This window comes from Tinamus guttatus, unplaced genomic scaffold (assembly GCF_059628265.1).
Source record: "Tinamus guttatus ecotype Peru unplaced genomic scaffold, ASM5962826v1 Tinamus_guttatus_pri_ptg000456l, whole genome shotgun sequence".
In the NCBI taxonomy this organism is placed as follows: domain Eukaryota; kingdom Metazoa; phylum Chordata; class Aves; order Tinamiformes; family Tinamidae; genus Tinamus; species Tinamus guttatus.
This window is the reverse complement of record NW_028288990.1, coordinates 569,698-588,157: the sequence shown is the minus strand read 5'-3', so window position 1 is coordinate 588,157 and position 18,460 is coordinate 569,698. Positions and strand designations below refer to the sequence as shown.

The 18,460-nt window shown below is 43.8% G+C and overlaps 1 protein-coding gene across 1 annotated transcript in view; it reads right to left on the bottom strand.

The window, feature by feature from the left end:
- Positions 1 to 9,496: 9,496 nt before the first annotated feature.
- FOXN2 (forkhead box N2) overlaps positions 9,497 to 18,460 on the bottom strand; it is a 32,639-nt gene continuing 23,675 nt past the window's right edge. Inside the window, exons 3-6 of the mRNA XM_088532121.1 lie at positions 17,300 to 17,424; positions 13,592 to 13,656; positions 10,860 to 10,928; positions 9,497 to 10,421 (exon numbers count right to left, since the gene is read on the bottom strand). Coding sequence (XP_088388247.1) covers positions 9,910 to 10,421; positions 10,860 to 10,928; positions 13,592 to 13,656; positions 17,300 to 17,424 — 771 coding nt within the window. The 3' untranslated portion in view covers positions 9,497 to 9,909. The remainder of the gene's footprint in view (positions 10,422 to 10,859; positions 10,929 to 13,591; positions 13,657 to 17,299; positions 17,425 to 18,460) is intronic.

The following is an 18,460-nucleotide window of genomic DNA, read 5'->3' as shown; positions in this document are numbered from 1 at the left end:
TAAAACCCCGCCCACAGGCGGAGGGCTCCGGGGCGGGAAGGGGCCTCGTGACGTCAGGGTCTCCGGCCGGTGGCCGTCACCATAGCAACCGCTACCCGCCAGCCACAGCGCGGGGTGGCGGGGTGGTGGCCGCGCGGCGGGTGGGGAAATGGTGCGGCCGTTAGCACCGTTGGCAGGCGGGGGGTGCCGTGGAGTTGCCGCCGGGGGGCGCCCCGCGGCCGTGGGTGGCGGCCGATGGCGGCGGCCGTTGGATGTGCGTCAGCCGCCACCGTGCCCCGACCTTGCTCACTGTGAGGCCCTTTTTTACCATTTGAATTCCGTGTGGTATTTTCATGGCTTTTTCTCTGTAGTAGGTAGTGCCAGAGATAAGAAATGCTCTTTTTCTTGCCCACTTTCGTATTTGTTCCCTGTAAGGAGGAGGGGCTGCCCCCGCTCTTCTACCCGCTCTCTAAGGAAGAGCGGCAGTAGCCGCCCACGATGGCGGCTGGTCCTTGTCACAGCCTCGGGTCTTTGGGGATGGTGGCTGTTACTTTGTCCATCACAGCAGCACGGTTGGCAAACACTAGCCAGGACATGCTGGCCACATTAATAAATATGTCTGTATTTCCAAGGAAGCCTAAATGTTGGAGGAAAAGATCAGAGGCTGCATGTTTTTACCAAGTCTAAGGAAAAACAAAGCAAAATGCCATGGGCTGTGACACTGCGCATGCAAATGGTCCCGCCGCTGTTGTGGGCAGGCACCCTGGGGGCTGAGGGCCTCACGGGGCCAGCATGGGAACACAGAGTTTATTTGCCCACATCCTTCCTGTTTGGACAGGACGCAAACATTCCTTACATCAGGTATATGATCCTTAGGCACAGGCAGGCTGAGGGAATCCGCAGAAGGGTGTCCATAACTGCTTATCGCGCGCCAAGGCTGAGGGCCAACTGCAGGATTTCCAGGCTGAGGAGAGCAGTGTGGAGCTCAGTGGTCCCGCACAGGATAACGTTTGCAGCTCATCTCCATCCTGGGATGGTGTTTGGTGAACAGGCTGAGCCAAAGATCCCCAGACAGAGCAGTAACAAACGTGTTACCAGTGATTATTCTCATTCGCTCTGTTTTCAAGCTCATTCATCCTCCTTCCGCTGCTCGAAGGATGCTTCCCCTCTGATTAATTGGAACTTGTATTCACACTTGCTGAGAATGGGTGCAGGTAATGAACAAAGAACGTGTTTTGAATCATCCAGGATGTTTTCTTTGCTGTGGGAAAATAAACTTCATTGCCATCGCTAACATGCCTACAAGTATTTACAACAAAAGGGTGTTTAGCATTTGGAATAAAACCAGAAATGATTGGAAGGAAGCCATCTCCAGTCACCAGACAGTCACAAGAAATGCTGGGCCACATCCTCAGAAGCTGCAGATAGCCCAGCCAGGTGTTTTGCTTCTGTTATGGTAGCAACGGCAAGCACGGGCAGCAGGATACGTGCGCGCGGTGCCCGCGTGCTCCGTGCTCCCCATGGCCATGCACTAGCAGCCTTGCTGTCGCGCACAACCTTTCACCTTTTCCAAACTCCAATTGTTCCAATAAAAAAATTCAAGCCAAGCACTCTTAAAATAGGTGCGATGCGTGCACAGATGTGCCCTCCACGGAACAAATTCTTCCCTGTTTGTAGCCCTCATTACCATAGTTTCAGTGCTCATAGCATTTAGAAACAGGAACGCAAACAAAGCTCTGCCCTTGCGTCCCTTCCCAAATCACTGGATAAATAGGAGTCACCCATAGGGTGTGCACGCAAAGGGGGTGGCGGTCGGTGTCTAATGAGGTTTCAGGGAAGGAGAGGGAGGAAAAGCAACGCCTGGGACAGCGCGGGGTAGGTTTAGAGGCTGAGGGAGTTGGGCCTGTTCAGCCTGGAGAAGAGAAGTCTGAGAGGCTAATCAGTGTCTGTAAGTACCTCAAGGGAGGCAGTGAGGAGGATGGTGCTGGCCTCTTTTCAGTGGTGGCCACTGACAGAACTAGAGGTAATGGCCACAAACTGAAGCACCAAAAGTTCCACAGGAACTTAAGGAAAACATTTTTAACAGTGAGGGTGACAGAGCACTGGAACAGGCTGCCCAGAGAGGTTGTGGAGTCTCCTTCTCTGGAGATCTTCAAAACCCACTTGGATGCAGTCCTGTGCCACGTGCTCTAGGTGACCCTGCGTGTGCAGGGGGGTTGGACTAGATGATCTCTAGAGGTCCCTTCCAACCTTAAGCATTCCATGATTCTATGATTCTCCACTCGTGCGGGTTTCCTACGCCTGGTGGAAGGCACCTGCCCACGGAGCGGGTCCCACTCAGCCCATCACACATGGGCTCTTGTGCCCCAGGAGCGGCTCTCAGCTTCCCAGTGAATCACAGTGATATCTGCTCCATGAAACAGCAAAACTGAAACAAGTGGGAAAAAAAAAAGTTTCTTCAATTTCTTTTTTAAAGCTGAATTCCACCTGTGCTGGGAAAATGAAACTTTCCCTAGCTCTGCCATGTTTTGCACAATACAGTGCAAAAATACACAATTGGTCCAATCCCCTTTTATTTTCCCCTTACGTTTTACTGCCTTTTTTTTTTTTTTGGTCTGTGCATTTGTCAGTCTTTCTTTTTGTGCTTATGACACTGAGCGCTAAAAGCAGCATCAGCTGAGGTGAGGGAAATACCACATACTGTTAAGCTGGTCCTGAGCACACGGGCGCTCACAGAATACTCTGTAGCAGCCAGCCAAGGAGTGACAGAGCTAGTCAGAAATAATGCCTTTTTCCCCCCTGAAATATGAGAGGCAGCTATAATTTAGAAAAAAATAAAGGTAGCAAAATATTTACAAAAACAAACACAACTCAGATGTTCACAAACACCTGCAAACATTCCTCCCTAATCCTCTAGCTTTCAAAATGACAGCTGTTTATTGGCACGGCTGTGAATCAGACATATTGCTTCATCTCCATGAAAGTGCATCTAAAATTAGAAAGACACCTATTATTAAAAAAAAAAAATCAAGACCTAGTTGTTATTTCTTACTATATTCATTCACCTGAAAAATACCCCTCCGAGAGAAAACAGGTGCCAGCCACTCATGCAAGCCAGCAAGGAACCATGATTCATGGCATGTCAGCGCACTGGTTTTCCACCCCTAATTGTACCTATTTCTGCACACAGAAATACTGTGTGCGCGGAAATATTATGTGCACGTCCTGGGTCAGCCCCAGGGTGGGGTTTGCCCCCAGCCCTGCCTGGCCCGCACTGCCCTCTGATACGAGACCTTCGCTGCTATTTGCACAGCAGCAGTGCTGCCGGCATGGGGGTGCAGCTTGCATTGGAATTTTTTGAACACCAACAAGTAGGGATTAACAACTGCGTCGGAAATAATGAGCCTTGACAGATCTAGGGTTAAATACTTTAAAATTAGATCCTGCTGAAAGCTGAATCCCGTTGCCTGGCAACTGCTGCATGGGATGCGGCTGCCGCTCCCGGGTGCTTCTCCCGGGAGCCAGGAATGTTCTGCTCCGTTGGTGACATCACGCAGCCCAGCCACTTTTTAAGGTAGCAGCCAGCCCAAATGCGCTGCGATTAGTGTGATTTGCGTAGCCACGTGGAGAGTTGGGGAAATGTCTGTTTTTTCCCTCCTATTAGCTGCCTTGGGGGAGGGAGAGCTGCGAGAGGGGCTCAGGCTCAGCAGCCCAACAGGGAACGTGTTAATCTTATCAAATCACCCACCCCTGAAGGGCAAGGACAGTGCATCTGTGATGTGGGGAGGTCTGAGGAGGTCCTGCAGCAGCAGCCATGCAGAAAACACGTGCAAAGCTCCCCAGGTGGCAGCGCAGACCCCTGCTGAAAGCCAAAAGCCTGCAGCTTTTTGAGCCAATCACAATAAAAAAATGATTGGGAACCCACTGGATCTTAATAAGAAACCAAAATCATAGAATCTCAAAATGGTTAAGGTTGGAAGGGACCTCTAGAGATGATCTAGTCCAACCCTCTGCTCCAGGAGGGACACCTAGATCACGGGCACAGGGTGGCATCCAGGCAGGTTTGGAAGATCTCCAGAGAAGGAGACTCCACAACCTCTCGGGGCAGCCTGTTCCAGGGCTCTGTCACCCTCACAGGAAAGAAGTTCTTCCTTACATGGAGGTGGAACTTCCTGTGTTTCAACTTGTACCCATTACCTCTTATCCTGTCACTGGCCACCACTGAAAAGATGCCAGTTTAAATTAATCAAAAATTTCTCTGAAGCATAAAATTTATTTTTGAAGGTAACCTGTGGTGTAAAGGGCTATATAGGCACCTACTGAGATATTTCCTATCACCTGTACACCTGCTGATGGCTAAAATGAACAATGTGTAAGCTCACCTGAACTTGGTCTAATAGGCACAAACTTAAACCTTTGGGCAGGTAAACGTTCATGTGAAAAACACACAAGAGACTTGATAGGATCAATTATGCTGGGAAAGTTCACAATTACACTCCTGGACTTATATTAATAATTCTATGTGATTACTGTCAAGCATACCAGATGCTCTCAGTTGCCCAGATTTATTCGGACCACTCGAACTAAAAACGCCTACAGGTATTTGGATGCTCAAGATCTACAGAAGCATTAACAGCTTCTGGGTCAAATGTAGGCCGCCATTTAAAAAATAAACCTGATCTATCAAGCATTTCCTCCATAAAAGTCCTTACAAGAGAGCTGGTGTAACTGGGTAATTGCTTCAGTTAAAGCTTTAGTTCAAGTGTTGTGGCTTCATAGAGACATCAATTTCCTGTGAAGTCGTAACAGAAGAAAAATCTCAAGGGGAATTTAACAATGAATTTACGGTTCTCTTATTAAAAAAAAATAGTGAATAACAATTAGAAAGATATCGTTGATGTATGATACATAGCTGTGGTTTTGTCCAAATTAATTAGAGCAATCTTCTCTTATCAAGTAACTTAAGATGAACACTAAGTCTAAGACACTAGGAGTATATAGATTCCCCATATATTGTGATTTAGACCCTAATATTATTTGCTATGGTGACAAAGGCAAGTCTTAATTAAAAACTAGTATATTACTTTTAGTACTGTAACAGAACTATTATATTTTCATCAGACTCTAGACAGAGAATTTATTCAGTGATACTAGCTAGAAAAATAATACTAGAACAGACTGAGCAGTGTCTGCTTCTAGGAGATAAAAGCATCGTGCTGAACCTTGTTTCCCTCTTGTGCTGCAGTATCTCAGTAAAACTCCAGGATGGAGTCAGATGTGCAAATTGCAGCTCTTAAGTCATTTATATAAAAGTCTTTCTTAGCCGACTAGAATTATATGGTGCTCTTCTCACGATGCTGCCTCAAGCTTTACAGAAGATATTAAGCTGGTTAACTATTTTTCACCTTTTGTTCAGGGAAAAGATCTCAGTATGGCCTGGGAAAAGCAGGGAGCGGGATGGGGAATATTTCATGAAGAAGGGCGGTGAAGAGGGGACTGTTGTCATCTGCTCTCCAGAAAGCTCCATGCAGGAAGACCCAACACACCCCATAAATAATTTCTAAAGAAAACTAAGTAATGAAAAAAAAAAAAAACACCAAATGAACTATTTCTTAAACTCTACATTCTTACAGGACCTGTTCCATGCTCTCTCCAGATCTCCAAACACAGTACGAGCGACTTCCTTGCAGTGATATGGATGTTGTAAATAATGAGATATTTCATTGCAAAAAGAGCCCTGATTTTTTAAGCAAATATTTTGCACAAAAGCAAAACAAACAAGTAAGGTGTCTTACAGCAAGGTCTGCAAAAGGCCTGCAGCAGCGTCAGACATTTCAAAGACCTCAAACCAATCTGAAAGCTCCAGGTTACAGGGCAAAATCTTGGCTTTAACAAGATGCTGTTCAAATATCAGTGAGGTTTAGTCTTCATTTCGGAAATAGATTTTTCCATATTATCAACACAGGAGGAAATAGAATTAAGAGGTTTACATTGTATCACCTCTATATTGTTCATAGATCTGGGCCAGTTGTAGCTGAACTTGACCGAAAATAAATCTTGCTGTGAACTGATAGGGCTCAGTTACTGTACAGATGAGTTCAATGAGCACGCAATTTCCTTAACCAAGCAGAGACCTACAAGGAATTATTATTATTATTATTATTAACTAGCCCCAGTCTTGTGGAACAGATTTAAATGGGAACCTGAGGGCCTCAGAGCAGCGCCTGAGACCAGAACCAAGATCTGTAGATAAAGAGATAACACAGCGTTTTCTGTTTGCAATGCTGTTTATTTTATAAAAGCCCCTTTGATCATCTGAATGAAAAACATGGGCAGAAAAGTCACAAATGTTATAAAACAAAGTTTATTCTGCAATATTTTGTCATAATGAATTGCATCTCTTTGGTAAAAATAAACTTTATAAACATTTTAATTAACAGCGATTAGCATACAAAAAACTAAACTTCTGTAAATTGTCTTTAAAATGGGTAAAGGACTAAGCTGGAGGAAAAAGGGTTAGAATTGGTCTCCTACTGGCAAAATTATTCTAAACAAACCCAAGAACATTGCTTATGCTACATTAGAAACAAGCTAATGGGAACATTTTAAAAACAACTCTGGCTCATTTGATCAGAAAGCATTTTTACAATTCACTTAAATAAATAACAGTTACAATGAATTGGCAATTATAAAATGTTTTATATCACTATATGGCAGTAACATAATACTTTTAATTATGCACTTTTTAGTTTGAAGAAATGTACATTTATAAAAACAGACTTCATAATGGCACTGGCAGTTAGATGTAAAGAATGTGCTTTAAGAAATGATGGCAGGTGCAACGCTTAAAATATTCTACCTTTTCTTTTCAATAAATATTTTGACTACACCATTAATAACATGTATGAGTGTCCTTTGCTTGAACCAGAGCTTTTGCTTTTCAGCCCAGTGAGAAGTTGATAATTGTACAACTTCCACTTTAAAGTTGCATTTTTAAAATATTTGATGCGACTTTCACAAAGGCTGTAGCTTAGTATTGGCATCCCGGAGGCCAATACAGGCTGCTACAGCATTCGCATCTGGATTAAACCTGAATAAAGTAGCTTCCCTTCCACGTAACTCTCATACACTTCACGCTGTTTTCAAGAATTGAGTGTGGTTCATTAATACTTTCCTTGCCTTTTAACTGCTATTAAAATAAATCTGACTGGACTGTTGGCATGAACATTTTACATATGTCACTAAAGAAAATGTTAAAGTAGCTTTTAATTATACTCCATTTATACTATATACACCAGGGTTTTTACCGCAGGTGGCAAACAAACCCGGACTCAATGCTGGACATGGAGGCGAGAGGAAGGGCAGCTCTGCTCCGGCTGGAGGGCAGCTCCTGCCGGCCCGAGCGCGCGGAGAGTCGCTGTTCCTGCGGATGGGTTATTGCTTTGCCTTGGTGCGTGGAAACTAAACCGCGTTATTGGCCTCTGGCCCCGTCCTGTCCTTCAGTGAGGGACTTATCAGCAGATTCAGGGTAACAGCGGCACAGCCGCCCTCCCAGTAAATACTAGAAACACCCGTGGATTCTACTGGGAAAGGAGCAAGCGAAAAGAAGAGCACATTAACCTCCTCAATGCTTGCCCAAGGCAAAGAACAAGAACAACAAAATGAAAGCACCCAAACCAAACTAAGGAGTGCAGTACGACTGCCTTTTCCAGAATCCTTGGATCTTGATCCGTCTCTCCCTGGAAGTTACGGTGGAGCTGCAGCCACTTCCTTGGGGAGCTGCACCACGACTCTTCCAGAGCGGGCAACAACACGGCGGCACTGCCCAAGGTCCAGAGTGTGACACAGCTCAGCCATCATCCTGCACTGCCCGACACAGCCCTCTGCCACCTCCTTGCTATCAGCAAACCATGACGGAAAGCAGTTCCACCAAGCGCTCCCATCTCCAAACACCATCCCAACCACTGCATTTGTGCTTGGCTTTCTCCTACAGAGTGCATTACCCCCTACTACACATCAGCAATGCATCCCACATCGGACCTAATTAACTAATGTGATTAACTGGTGATACCCAGAAGACACACACGTGTGTGCAAGTGTTCTGCTGTGGCATAACTGGCATTAACTCAGAGCAGGAATGTGGCAGAGATTCTTCTCTTTCCAGAAATAAATCATTCTTAAAAACTGAAATTATAGAAAAAAAGGAACACTTTATAGGTTTTGCACTTAAAAACAAAACTGGCTTTGAATTCCAAAAAACGCTACAAAACAACCTCCAATACCTCAGGCTTGATCCAACAACCACTGAGTGCCCAAGAGCACCGCCACTGTCTTCAAGAGGCACCGACACAGCAAGGCCCTCAGAGCAACAGCCCCTCAGCAGCTCGGCTGCATCCACACAGAGGGAGAGATTTATGGCAGTATCCAGGAAGAGGCTGACGGAGAAGAAAAATGAAACAAACCCCACTGATCGATGAAAGCTGACCTCCGAACAGCCAGGAAAATACCCTGTTAGTAAAAGCTTGATGTTTGGTAGCATCCATTACTGTTTTCAGCAATCATAATACTGGACACTGGTTTCCTACCTGGCTCTGCTTCCTAATTCTGCACCAGTTAACCCAACACCTGCAGGAAACAACAGCTTCTCATATTAGCTAGAAAGTTTATGGCACATCAAGCTACCTTTCGGGGACGGGAAAGATGACTTCTTATCATTGTACTCAATTCCAAGCCACATTTAAGGCATTTGCATACTTGGAGTACGGTTAAAACCCAACAGAGCTGCATGCCCATTCAGGCACAGAAAAATTAAATAACGAAAAAAATGGAAAACTTCAGAAGAAGCCATCATCTATTGAAAGATGCAAGCAATCATCACTTATTATAAATGAAAAAAAGAAAATCATCATACCCTTGAAACATTTTTGGCCAAAAGATGTCTGGGCATTATAAAGAGATTTATACTATTATTGCAAAAATGAATCGTGAGGGAACTTCGCATGGGACAAGAGGCAGAACTTCTGCTAATGCAGCTGCTGAACACTCAACGGCGAAGACAAACAAGGCCGATGCCGCTTGGCAGACCAGGTAGCTTTCGCTGCATTTGCTGCACCCGAGGCAGGGCAGGTTGGGCACCCTGTGCCTGTGCGAAGGCCCCTGCACACACACACACACACGCAAGACAACGTGTCTCAACATGCTGCAGAATGTGGGTCTTGGAGAAAAGGAAAGCCGAGGGTGGCGCACAGCTCAGCCGCCCCTTGCCCACTCCTCCATCAAGGGTTTGTGCTCCTTCCTGCCTGCCTGCAGGGATAACACCTGGCTCAAAGCAGCTCCGCACGATGCTGCTGTTTCTCACCTACCGTATGAGGTCGGATGGGCTGAAAGCCACAGCACCCCAGGCTGCTTCCCAAGCAGCTCCCCAGGACACACATTGGAAGAACGAAAGAGAAAACCGAGTGGGAAGAGGCAACTGAGGCAAGAACCTCTGTGGACATTTGTTTCCCCCCCCCCCCCATTTTTTTTTCCTCCTCCTTTTTAATCCTTTACATGGAAGTCAGAGCCCTTAGACAGGGCAAAATGCACCTCTGCAGAAAGGGCTGGCAGAGAGGTAAATAGGATCCACAGTGTGCATCTGAATGAACATAGCTGTGGAAATAATCAACTATTAAAAAAGGAAAAAAGAGTGATCATAAGGAGTATGCTTTCAGGTTTTCTCAAGTCATGCATCTCTTCTAATTTGAAAAGATTAAATATTTTTTCTTTTAGGCAGTGATTTAAAAATAAATGACTAAATTATAATCAGCGCCAAAAAATAAAAAAGCAAATGAGTCCTCTTATGGCTTTGATCTCCCTTGTGAAGGGTAAAAGTAGAAGAGTATTGCCACACTTAAAAAAAATATACGTATATATTCAGCACTGACAAGCACACTATTTTTTCCTTTGCTTGTGACTGTGGGTCTTTGCAGTACTTATCAAGGAACCCAAGCACGTTCGGACGCCAGCAAGGTGCAGCAGAGACCCTGCTGCTTCTTTCAACTCCTCATCAATTTCTTGACATAGCTCCTTGAGTGCTTTGTTGCTAGGCTGACTTTTGTCAGAGGTATCTACACAGGGTTGTGATGCATAGCCACTATCTCCAAGAGGATCATCTTCGTAGTCAACGTCTGTATCCACCTCGCTGTGAAATCCTTCGCTGCCATCACTTCCTGCATGGCTGGTCTTGGAGATGAATTCATACACCTCGTCCACGGAGGACAGGGAAGACACACTGGAGCGGGACGCACAGCGCTGCGAGGCCAGGCTGCTGGCGCTGTAGTTGTGATCCTCCTTCGGATCAATGTTGGTGGCTGCACAATCGTTTTCCGGTAAATCTATGGGAGAACTGAAGGCGCTGCCATAACTCCTCTTCTTAGGGGTCTTCAGAGGTTGAGGTTTCTCACCTATGAAAACAAAGCCTGTGAACAAGCAAATATTCCAGTGGGATTACGCACTGCACTGCCACACTGGCCAGTTGCCTGCAGAGGGGAAGCTTAGAGTGAACACTTGGGAGTCAGGAAATCTTATACACATTTACTGTCAGAGGACGATGCTCTTCAGCTAATCACAAATAAAAGCTGCAGAAACAGAGAGGCAGCTAAGAAGTCTGAAACATCTAAAACAAAGAAAAGCCAAAGAAAAGAAAAAATAGCTTAAAAAGGGCGTTGGGGAGCGAATCTATAAAATTCTGTAATGTTAGCAGAAAGAATAAACAAAACAGATTTGCTCTTAACCGCTCTTACTAGTTACAAGCCAGACTATGCTCTGTTATTGAAACTAAGTTTAGAGGAAACATTTAGCTACTGTGTAGAGAAAGAGCAGAATAAAAGACATATGCTTACAGTCTAACATCCCTTGTTCAATGGAAGTATTTAACAGCATCATTGCAGTAGCAGCATCAATATCGGATTCTGTGGGGCAAAAAAAAGGCAGCAAAATGTTAGCGCTTGCGTAAAACATTAGCTGGCAAAGCCAGGTGCCTAGAACACAGGAAGAATATGTATCTATATATATATATTAGCCTGCAATAAAAGGAAAGAAATGCAAGAATCCAAACTTGAGAATGATTCAAATATAATCGAAAATTAAGACAGACCTAACAGGAGTGAGATTTTATGAGCAATATGGTTGATTACAGAAGTCATGTGTCAAATATGACAATCTTACAAAAGCTGATTTCTTCTATTGCACTTGCCAAAGCTGAAGGCAAGAACCAGCAAAATTAAATTTGCATTTGATGATGTTATTGAATTCATCAACAACTGGGCTTTACTTGTAACAGTTTAAAAAAAAGGATTTTGCACATGGCAAAGAAAAGTGCCCAATCACCCTCATACTCTCCTCCTATAAACATGCAAATCTGCAGAGCAAACGTGTCAGTAAAATGCAGCACTAATTCGGTATCTTTTTCCTAGCTGTAACAGCAAGCGCTCTCTTCACCGTATGTTCTCAATAACAAGTCAAATAGGAAAAATGGAGAAGACAAGGGGGAAAATACGCAGAATCGCTTCACCCAGGCAGCATGGAGACACAAATAATAAACAGGCATTTGAAAGATATTTAGATGAACAGCAGTGCTTTTAGTTATAGTGCCAAATGCTGCTCTGTGTTTTGTGGCACTGAGTGGATTACTCTTATCTCAAGAAGGATATTCTGAGGATGACAGCAAAGTCTGAAATCTCTAACTAGAAATAAATAAAATGTTAGCAATGGCATCTTTTACAGCTCTTCTTCCACCTTCCTCCCCCCTAAAAAACCATCAGAAACAGCACATTATAAGCATTAATTGCAACTATGTTACTGACTTTGGGGGTTGAGTATCACAGAATTGTCAATTTGGTCCTCCTATACACATCTTATACCATTTCTGCTAACTTTATCTTTAGGCAAGGAGAAATCTGAATTTCACTTTGGGAATGTTGTACCAACAAGGAAAGGAAACTTAAGTGCTGTTTCCAGCACTTTATAAATCTGTCATCCTAACATCAGTGTACTTTAAGGTCTATCTCATTGCACTTATGAAATTTAATTCTGATTTATCCTTTTTTGAGGGGGCAGCAACAGAGCCACTGAATATAGAAGTCGTATGTATCCAACTGATGAACAAAGAAATAAAAACATGCACAGTTAACTGTGCTGTGCTGAGTACTGTTGTACTCAGGAGGTCAAATCTTCCCCTTTCTATTGAAATCTGCCAATTTCAAATGTCTGTGATTTGCTATCCAAGCATTTGATTTTTGCATATGATGTTGGTATATAAATCCACCTGCTCAGTGACAAGCAATTGCAGACATTAATGCGGCATAGAATCACTCCCCGCAAACTGCGTGTCTGCATCTTCGAAACCCAGAGAAACGGAGGCTCTGCGGTGTGTCCGCTCGCCCTGGCAGACCAGCTGCGCTGTGGGGCAACGTGGCTCAAACAGGAAAACAACCCTCCCGCCTCGGCAGCCTCCGCCACTCAAGCGGGGCTGCGGCACTGGGTGCTGGTTACGCTGCTCAAGTCCTGCGTTGTCAGTTTTATCCTTTCAGTGCAGGACGAGCCTTCAGTGGACTAAGTTTCACTATTGAGTTGCAAGACTTGTGCTCAACGGGGTTCCTTTAAAGAAACACTGTAGTATTCTGCTGCTGGCTAGCTCATTTCTGGCTCCAAGGCACACTAACGTGTTTCAAAAATGAGGAAAACTTTTAAAAGTAGTCACAGAAAAATGAAATAATCCATCTTCTGTTCAGGAGTGGATATTGCTTCTATTCATACCAGAATGTCAATGAAAACCAGATTTCCATCTTAAGTTCACCATTCTTATCTAGACCTGGCTGGTTATAGTCTTTCTCTTGGAAGATTAAGGTAGAAATCTAGAGGACCGAACTGTAGATGTCCAGATTTAAGAAATCCCCTTCTAGCCCAGTAGCAGTTGCGTGGAGGGCTCTTCTGTGCACCAAAAAGCACAAGAGGAGCTGTGCCCTGCTTAGCTGGCACACTTCTACCCACATAGTGGTGATAAAAGACACATTTTGCACCAAATTTTTCTGGCCAATCAGTGAAAAATATCCGTGAAACGATATTCTGAATTGTTTCACCCTCCTTTTGCAAATAGTCTCATGCTCTCCCAGATACCTACAAACACTCAACTTTAAGGCACTTTTGTGGCCTCATCTCACAAGGTTTACACATTGGAATTTGCTCTCTCTTGTTCTCCATTCTTGGTCACCCATAAAAATCCCAAACTACTACAGACAAGTCCTACCATTAGCTACCTAGCTTTCAAACTATGTTTCTACTAAATTACACAGTGTTAAAAACAGGTCATATTGGGGCGGGGGGGGGTGGGGAGTGGAAATGTGTCTCCTAAAGACCTTGCTGGCAGAAGAACAAGAAGTCCTTTCACATCTTGAGACTCATCATACAGATTTTAAGTTAACACACAACATAAAGGGCATCCGAACTATTAAAGGGTTTTTTGGAACCCACCAAACTCTTCAGAACAGGCCCATATACAAATTAAACCATTGCTCAAGATATGCTCATGCCCAGGAGAAACAGAAGAGCAGCAGGAAAGACAAGTCACGTTTACCTTTGAGAGATCGGCCATGACTTTGCTTGAGCACTGAAGTTAAGTAGTGAGGAGAGGATGACCTACTGGAAAGAAATTCAACACATTGAAGTCAAATCCAAATTAGCCAAATAACTTGTGCAAAGTACATTGAACATAATAACATAAAGATTAAAAAGAAAAAAATACAATAAAAATCTCAGCCCCCTAAAGTTTAGTGGACAAACCAAATCAGCAGCAACTTCTCTTGCTCTTCAAAAGCTGGCTAGATACATGGCTTACTGTGCTATGTAAGCCTATCAATGAAGCCCTTAGAAAGTATTTACAAGTGTTTGGAAAGCATCCCCACTGAGGAAAAATCTTGCTGGGAAGAGATCACTTCTACAAACTTTATGTGCTTGCTTAAAAGCTAGATTTACAACAAATATACATGTTTTTTGGTAAGTAAAACCTAGATGTGAAGAAACTGCTGATCTACACAGAACTGTTGGGAGCCCGGGCACAACAGAACGCAAAGGGTGCATGTGTTGGTGTTCAGAAGAGTGCTGAGAGCCCAGCAAAGAAACAAACATCCAAAAAACAACAGGAAAAGAGGAAATCTTAGACAAAACCTGGACACAGTTACTCCATTGGACAACTCAGCCCAGGGTAACATCTGAGCAGCGGATACTCTGCTTCCCTCCTGCTCAGAGCAGCCAGGAGGCTGGTGCAGCAGCTAAGTAGTGACACCAGCACCAAGAAAACACTAGTGTGAATGCAGGGAAGGACTGAAGGACGATCAGCCCTGACTGTTATAGACCAGAGTCCGTTTGTAGCCGCTTGCAAGCGGTTGATTTTAACGTTATCTGAAGCTGGGCTGTTTGGGTGATGCTGTCTGCTTTTTTTGCATTCTCAAGGCCAACTTTGTATTTAGCAAAGCACCATTCAACACATCACAGAACAAAGTGCAAAATAAAGCTCTCTTCCTTTCTTTTTTTCCTATATATCCAGCACTAATTCATTTAATTCTAATCTACTTGAAAAGTGCTAGAAATAAGTAGAACTGAAAGAGTGCACAACTGTTATAATCTCATCAGATGACAATATGTTGGAAGACAATATAGTTAGAAGAATTAAAGATAGTTACATAGTTAGAAGAGTTAAGAAGGATGATGAGCAGGCATTCAGATCTGATATGCAACAGCAGCCTTACAGGGCTAGCGGGAGCGTTTCTAAGGCAGTGTGCCCACCCCTTATATTTATCACACTTAGGCAACTTTCTTTTTCTGAGATAAGGCACAGCCACAAATCACCCCAAAGATCAATAATAAGCTAAGTGCTCAATATGCTTGAAAAAATTATTATTCATCAAAGAACATATAAAAGTAACCTGAAACCCAAGCAATTACTCCAACTACTTTAAAATATTATTTTAAACCCAAAATTTTCATTCTTTAAACTGAATCCTGCATAGACTATTTTTCACTGCTCACTGGCCATCTTCACAGCGCAGGAATCCTCTGCTCTGCACGGCTGTGTGTGCTGGGCACCCATTTAATGCTCTGACTATATTGACTTGCTGTGACACTATCAAACCTCAGCTGGCAACAACGCTCAAGCGAGGAGGAGCGAAACTCATCGCCCATGCCCGGCCCTGCAGCCTCCCTTGTAGCGAGGCTGCTGAGGAGAACGGCCGTGTCCTGCACCTCCCGAGGCGACACCAGCAGCAGGACACAGCCGAGTGGAACGCAAACAAGGAGGCTTCTCTGTGCACCTCGCTAGTGACTAACACAAACACATCCCTCACTAGCAAAGCAGAGAGCAGTTGGTACTGCTAAACGCCTTCATTACTGCACTGCTGCTGGGACATATATGCTCAGTGAACCAGGGACTCTCCTCCTAGCCAGGATTTCAATCTTAATCCAAGAATTTTTAAACATGGGAAAAAATAGGTCCTTCTGTATATGAGCGAAAGTCCTAGAAATGCATTTTTATTATGAAACCCGGAGAAAGAAACCCATTTATTGAAGATGTCTTCAAATGCTGTTATTAAATATTTATTGTTCTTAAAAATACAGGCACTGCGAAATCCTTCATATATTGACTTCTCCAGGAAATTTGCCATGTGGCTTCCTTAGGATCAAGGTCTTCTTGTAGCTGTAATTGTTGGTAAGTGTGACTAATCTCTTAGTGAAAAAGAAAGGTACCGAAAATTCCATTGTTTCAAAACGAAATCCTCATCTGGAAACACCTTAGCATTCAGGTGAAACCTCTTTCCCACCCCCTACATCTAATTTCAGTATATACTATTTATACAAATTAGGTTAACCACAAGTCCAGTGATACAAATACTGAAGTATCTGCAGGACCCCGGGGATATTCAGAACTTAACCTGACAAGGCTCTGCACGAGCTGCTCCACGTTGCATCTCATTTATGTCCCCCTTGCACAGATGGCCGAGGGACCCCTTCCATCTGTGTTGTTCTGTGAATCTTAAGTTTAAAGCTTTATCACATAAACACATTCAATCTTCTGAGCAGGGCTTTTCAGGGGCAAAACTTCACCTGAGTTACCAAAAGAGAAGTTCATGCCTTTATGCAGGAACACCAATACGTGTAAAAACACCATTATCTAGAGCCCAACCACAGTAGTTTCAAAAACCTTTCTGCCCACAATGCAAAGTCTGAAAACACTACCAGCCGCATACTTCCAGATTGCACTATTTCTTAACACTTAAATGCCTCACAGTATTTTAGTAGAGCTTCCATTCCAATGGAAAATTGGAAGGCAGGACAATCCTGCCTTGGCTCTTTCCAACATCAGGATGACCATTTAGAGCCTAAGATGGCTGCAAAGTCAGAGACCACATTCGTAATTCCTAGGTCCCAACATGCAACCTGAGAGGCCAGGCAAGCTCTGCTCATTGCCAGGTACCTCAGGCTTGTGGCGGGTTCTCAAACCCAGGCTCAGGAGCCTGCTGGACTCTAACTAATGCTCCAAGTATCTGCTATCAGTGTCACATCCTGCTCCAGTAATCCCAGTTCCTTCTCTCTTTGTTAAGTAAGCTCCTTGCAGTAAGATAAGGCATAGAGCAATATATACACATCTGTATTATCTCATATCTCACCCAAACTCTCGGCCAGAAGAGATAAACTGGCTATGTGCCTACCTGATTACTGGTATCATCAACTGCAGTATTTTCCTCTCTGCTTTCTATCCTTCTACACACTGTGGTATCTGTATTACCTACTTAGCTGGTGTGCCTTTTCCTATACATAAAAAGGCAACTTGAAACTCCAAAAAAAATCCATTGCCTAACCTTAAAATATATCAGCTGAGGAAGCCCTGGTTCCAGTAGGCTACCCAGAAGCCCCAGAAGCAAAGAAAATGTAAAAAGGTATATATTAGGCTGCAACAGTATATAAAAGCTCGCTCATTATTTGCTTCAGAAAGAAGAAGAAGAAAACTTGCTCCTGCCCACAAATGTTGTGAAATCAGTGCTCCCTTCCCCTTCCCTTCTTAAACTCTTCCAAAATTATAAAAGTGATGGGGATACTAATCTCAGCTCTACTATCTGGGAATTCTAAGATCATTAAATTCTCCCTGTCTTGTCTATGCAGTTCAGCTAGGTCCCACTCAGCTACTTCCCTCTAGCAGAGAGCTGCAAAATGTCAACATTCACTGGGCATTTCCTCTGTTGGGTGGATTAACATGACCTGATGCTGTAGTTGTAAGAGAAAATTTACTTACCTTGGCGGTGATGCTGGTGGAGTATAAAATGCAAGTGCTGAAGGGAAAGGTTGCTTTTTCAGTGCTTGAACTAGGTTAGGCTTATACTCTGGATCAACACACCATAACGAACCTTTTCCATTCACCTGCAAGAAAAAAAAAAAAAAGTACTTTGAATTAGAAAATCCAGGAATAAAGTTACTACAGGCATTCCTAATCGAGTATGCCCAAGACCCAGCATAGTGTAATTGTCCCTCTTTTTCACTCCAAATGTCAGCATTCCCTAAAGTGAGCATGTATCCCCAAAACCTTTTGTAACAGTTACAGAAACATCTGTGCTACAGCTTGGGGTACTACATACACACTAGAGCCCCACTGCCATCCAAGTCTGTCCCCTGGAAGCAGCAAATCTTATTTTGCACAAGGGAAATATGTCTCTAAGCTCAAGTTAAGTGTCTGCAGGCATCAGTGATGTGACAGTCATCTGATTAACAGACTGGGAACTAGCGTCCCTTTTCCTTAGCTTAGATAGGACCACATACTCCCTTAACTTTAACGATACGACATCCTGTAAAAGCAGCTGGTCCAACACCCAGCTACAGACTCTTATTACTGCACTCCCAAGTGTTCAGAGTCTGAAAACCTAATTTATTTGACACACCTAACAACATTACCACCATTAAATTCGACATGCCAGAAAATCGATCAAGATAAAGTTTCTCCTGCTCTCTCAGGGGTTTCTTCACCTATTTACTATTTAAAGAAAAAGTTATTTTTCAAGCCAGTTATTTCTTGTAATAGAGAAGAGGGAAATTAGGTAGAAGGAGTCAAAGCAAACCTAACATCACTGTGATAGATGACCTAACAGCTCTGTGCAGCACTGTCAGGTTTTTCTAGCGAAAGAGACATTACAGAAGTGCTAACACACGTGGCAGATGAGAGGAGTAACCCCGAACCTGAAGGACAGGATACCTCCACAGATTTTTTTTTTCTCCTCTTAGACATAAGCAAGACTAGAAGCTGCAAAAATGTAACCCCACAGGGCTATTCCCACACGCAGGGCAGGGTGCACTACGCTGGTTGGGTACCAACATGGGGAGCACTGTTAGCTGGCTCCATCCATCACCTTCAAAACAGACTGACGCCCTGACCCCCTTCTCAAATCTCTCCTGGAGCTCACTG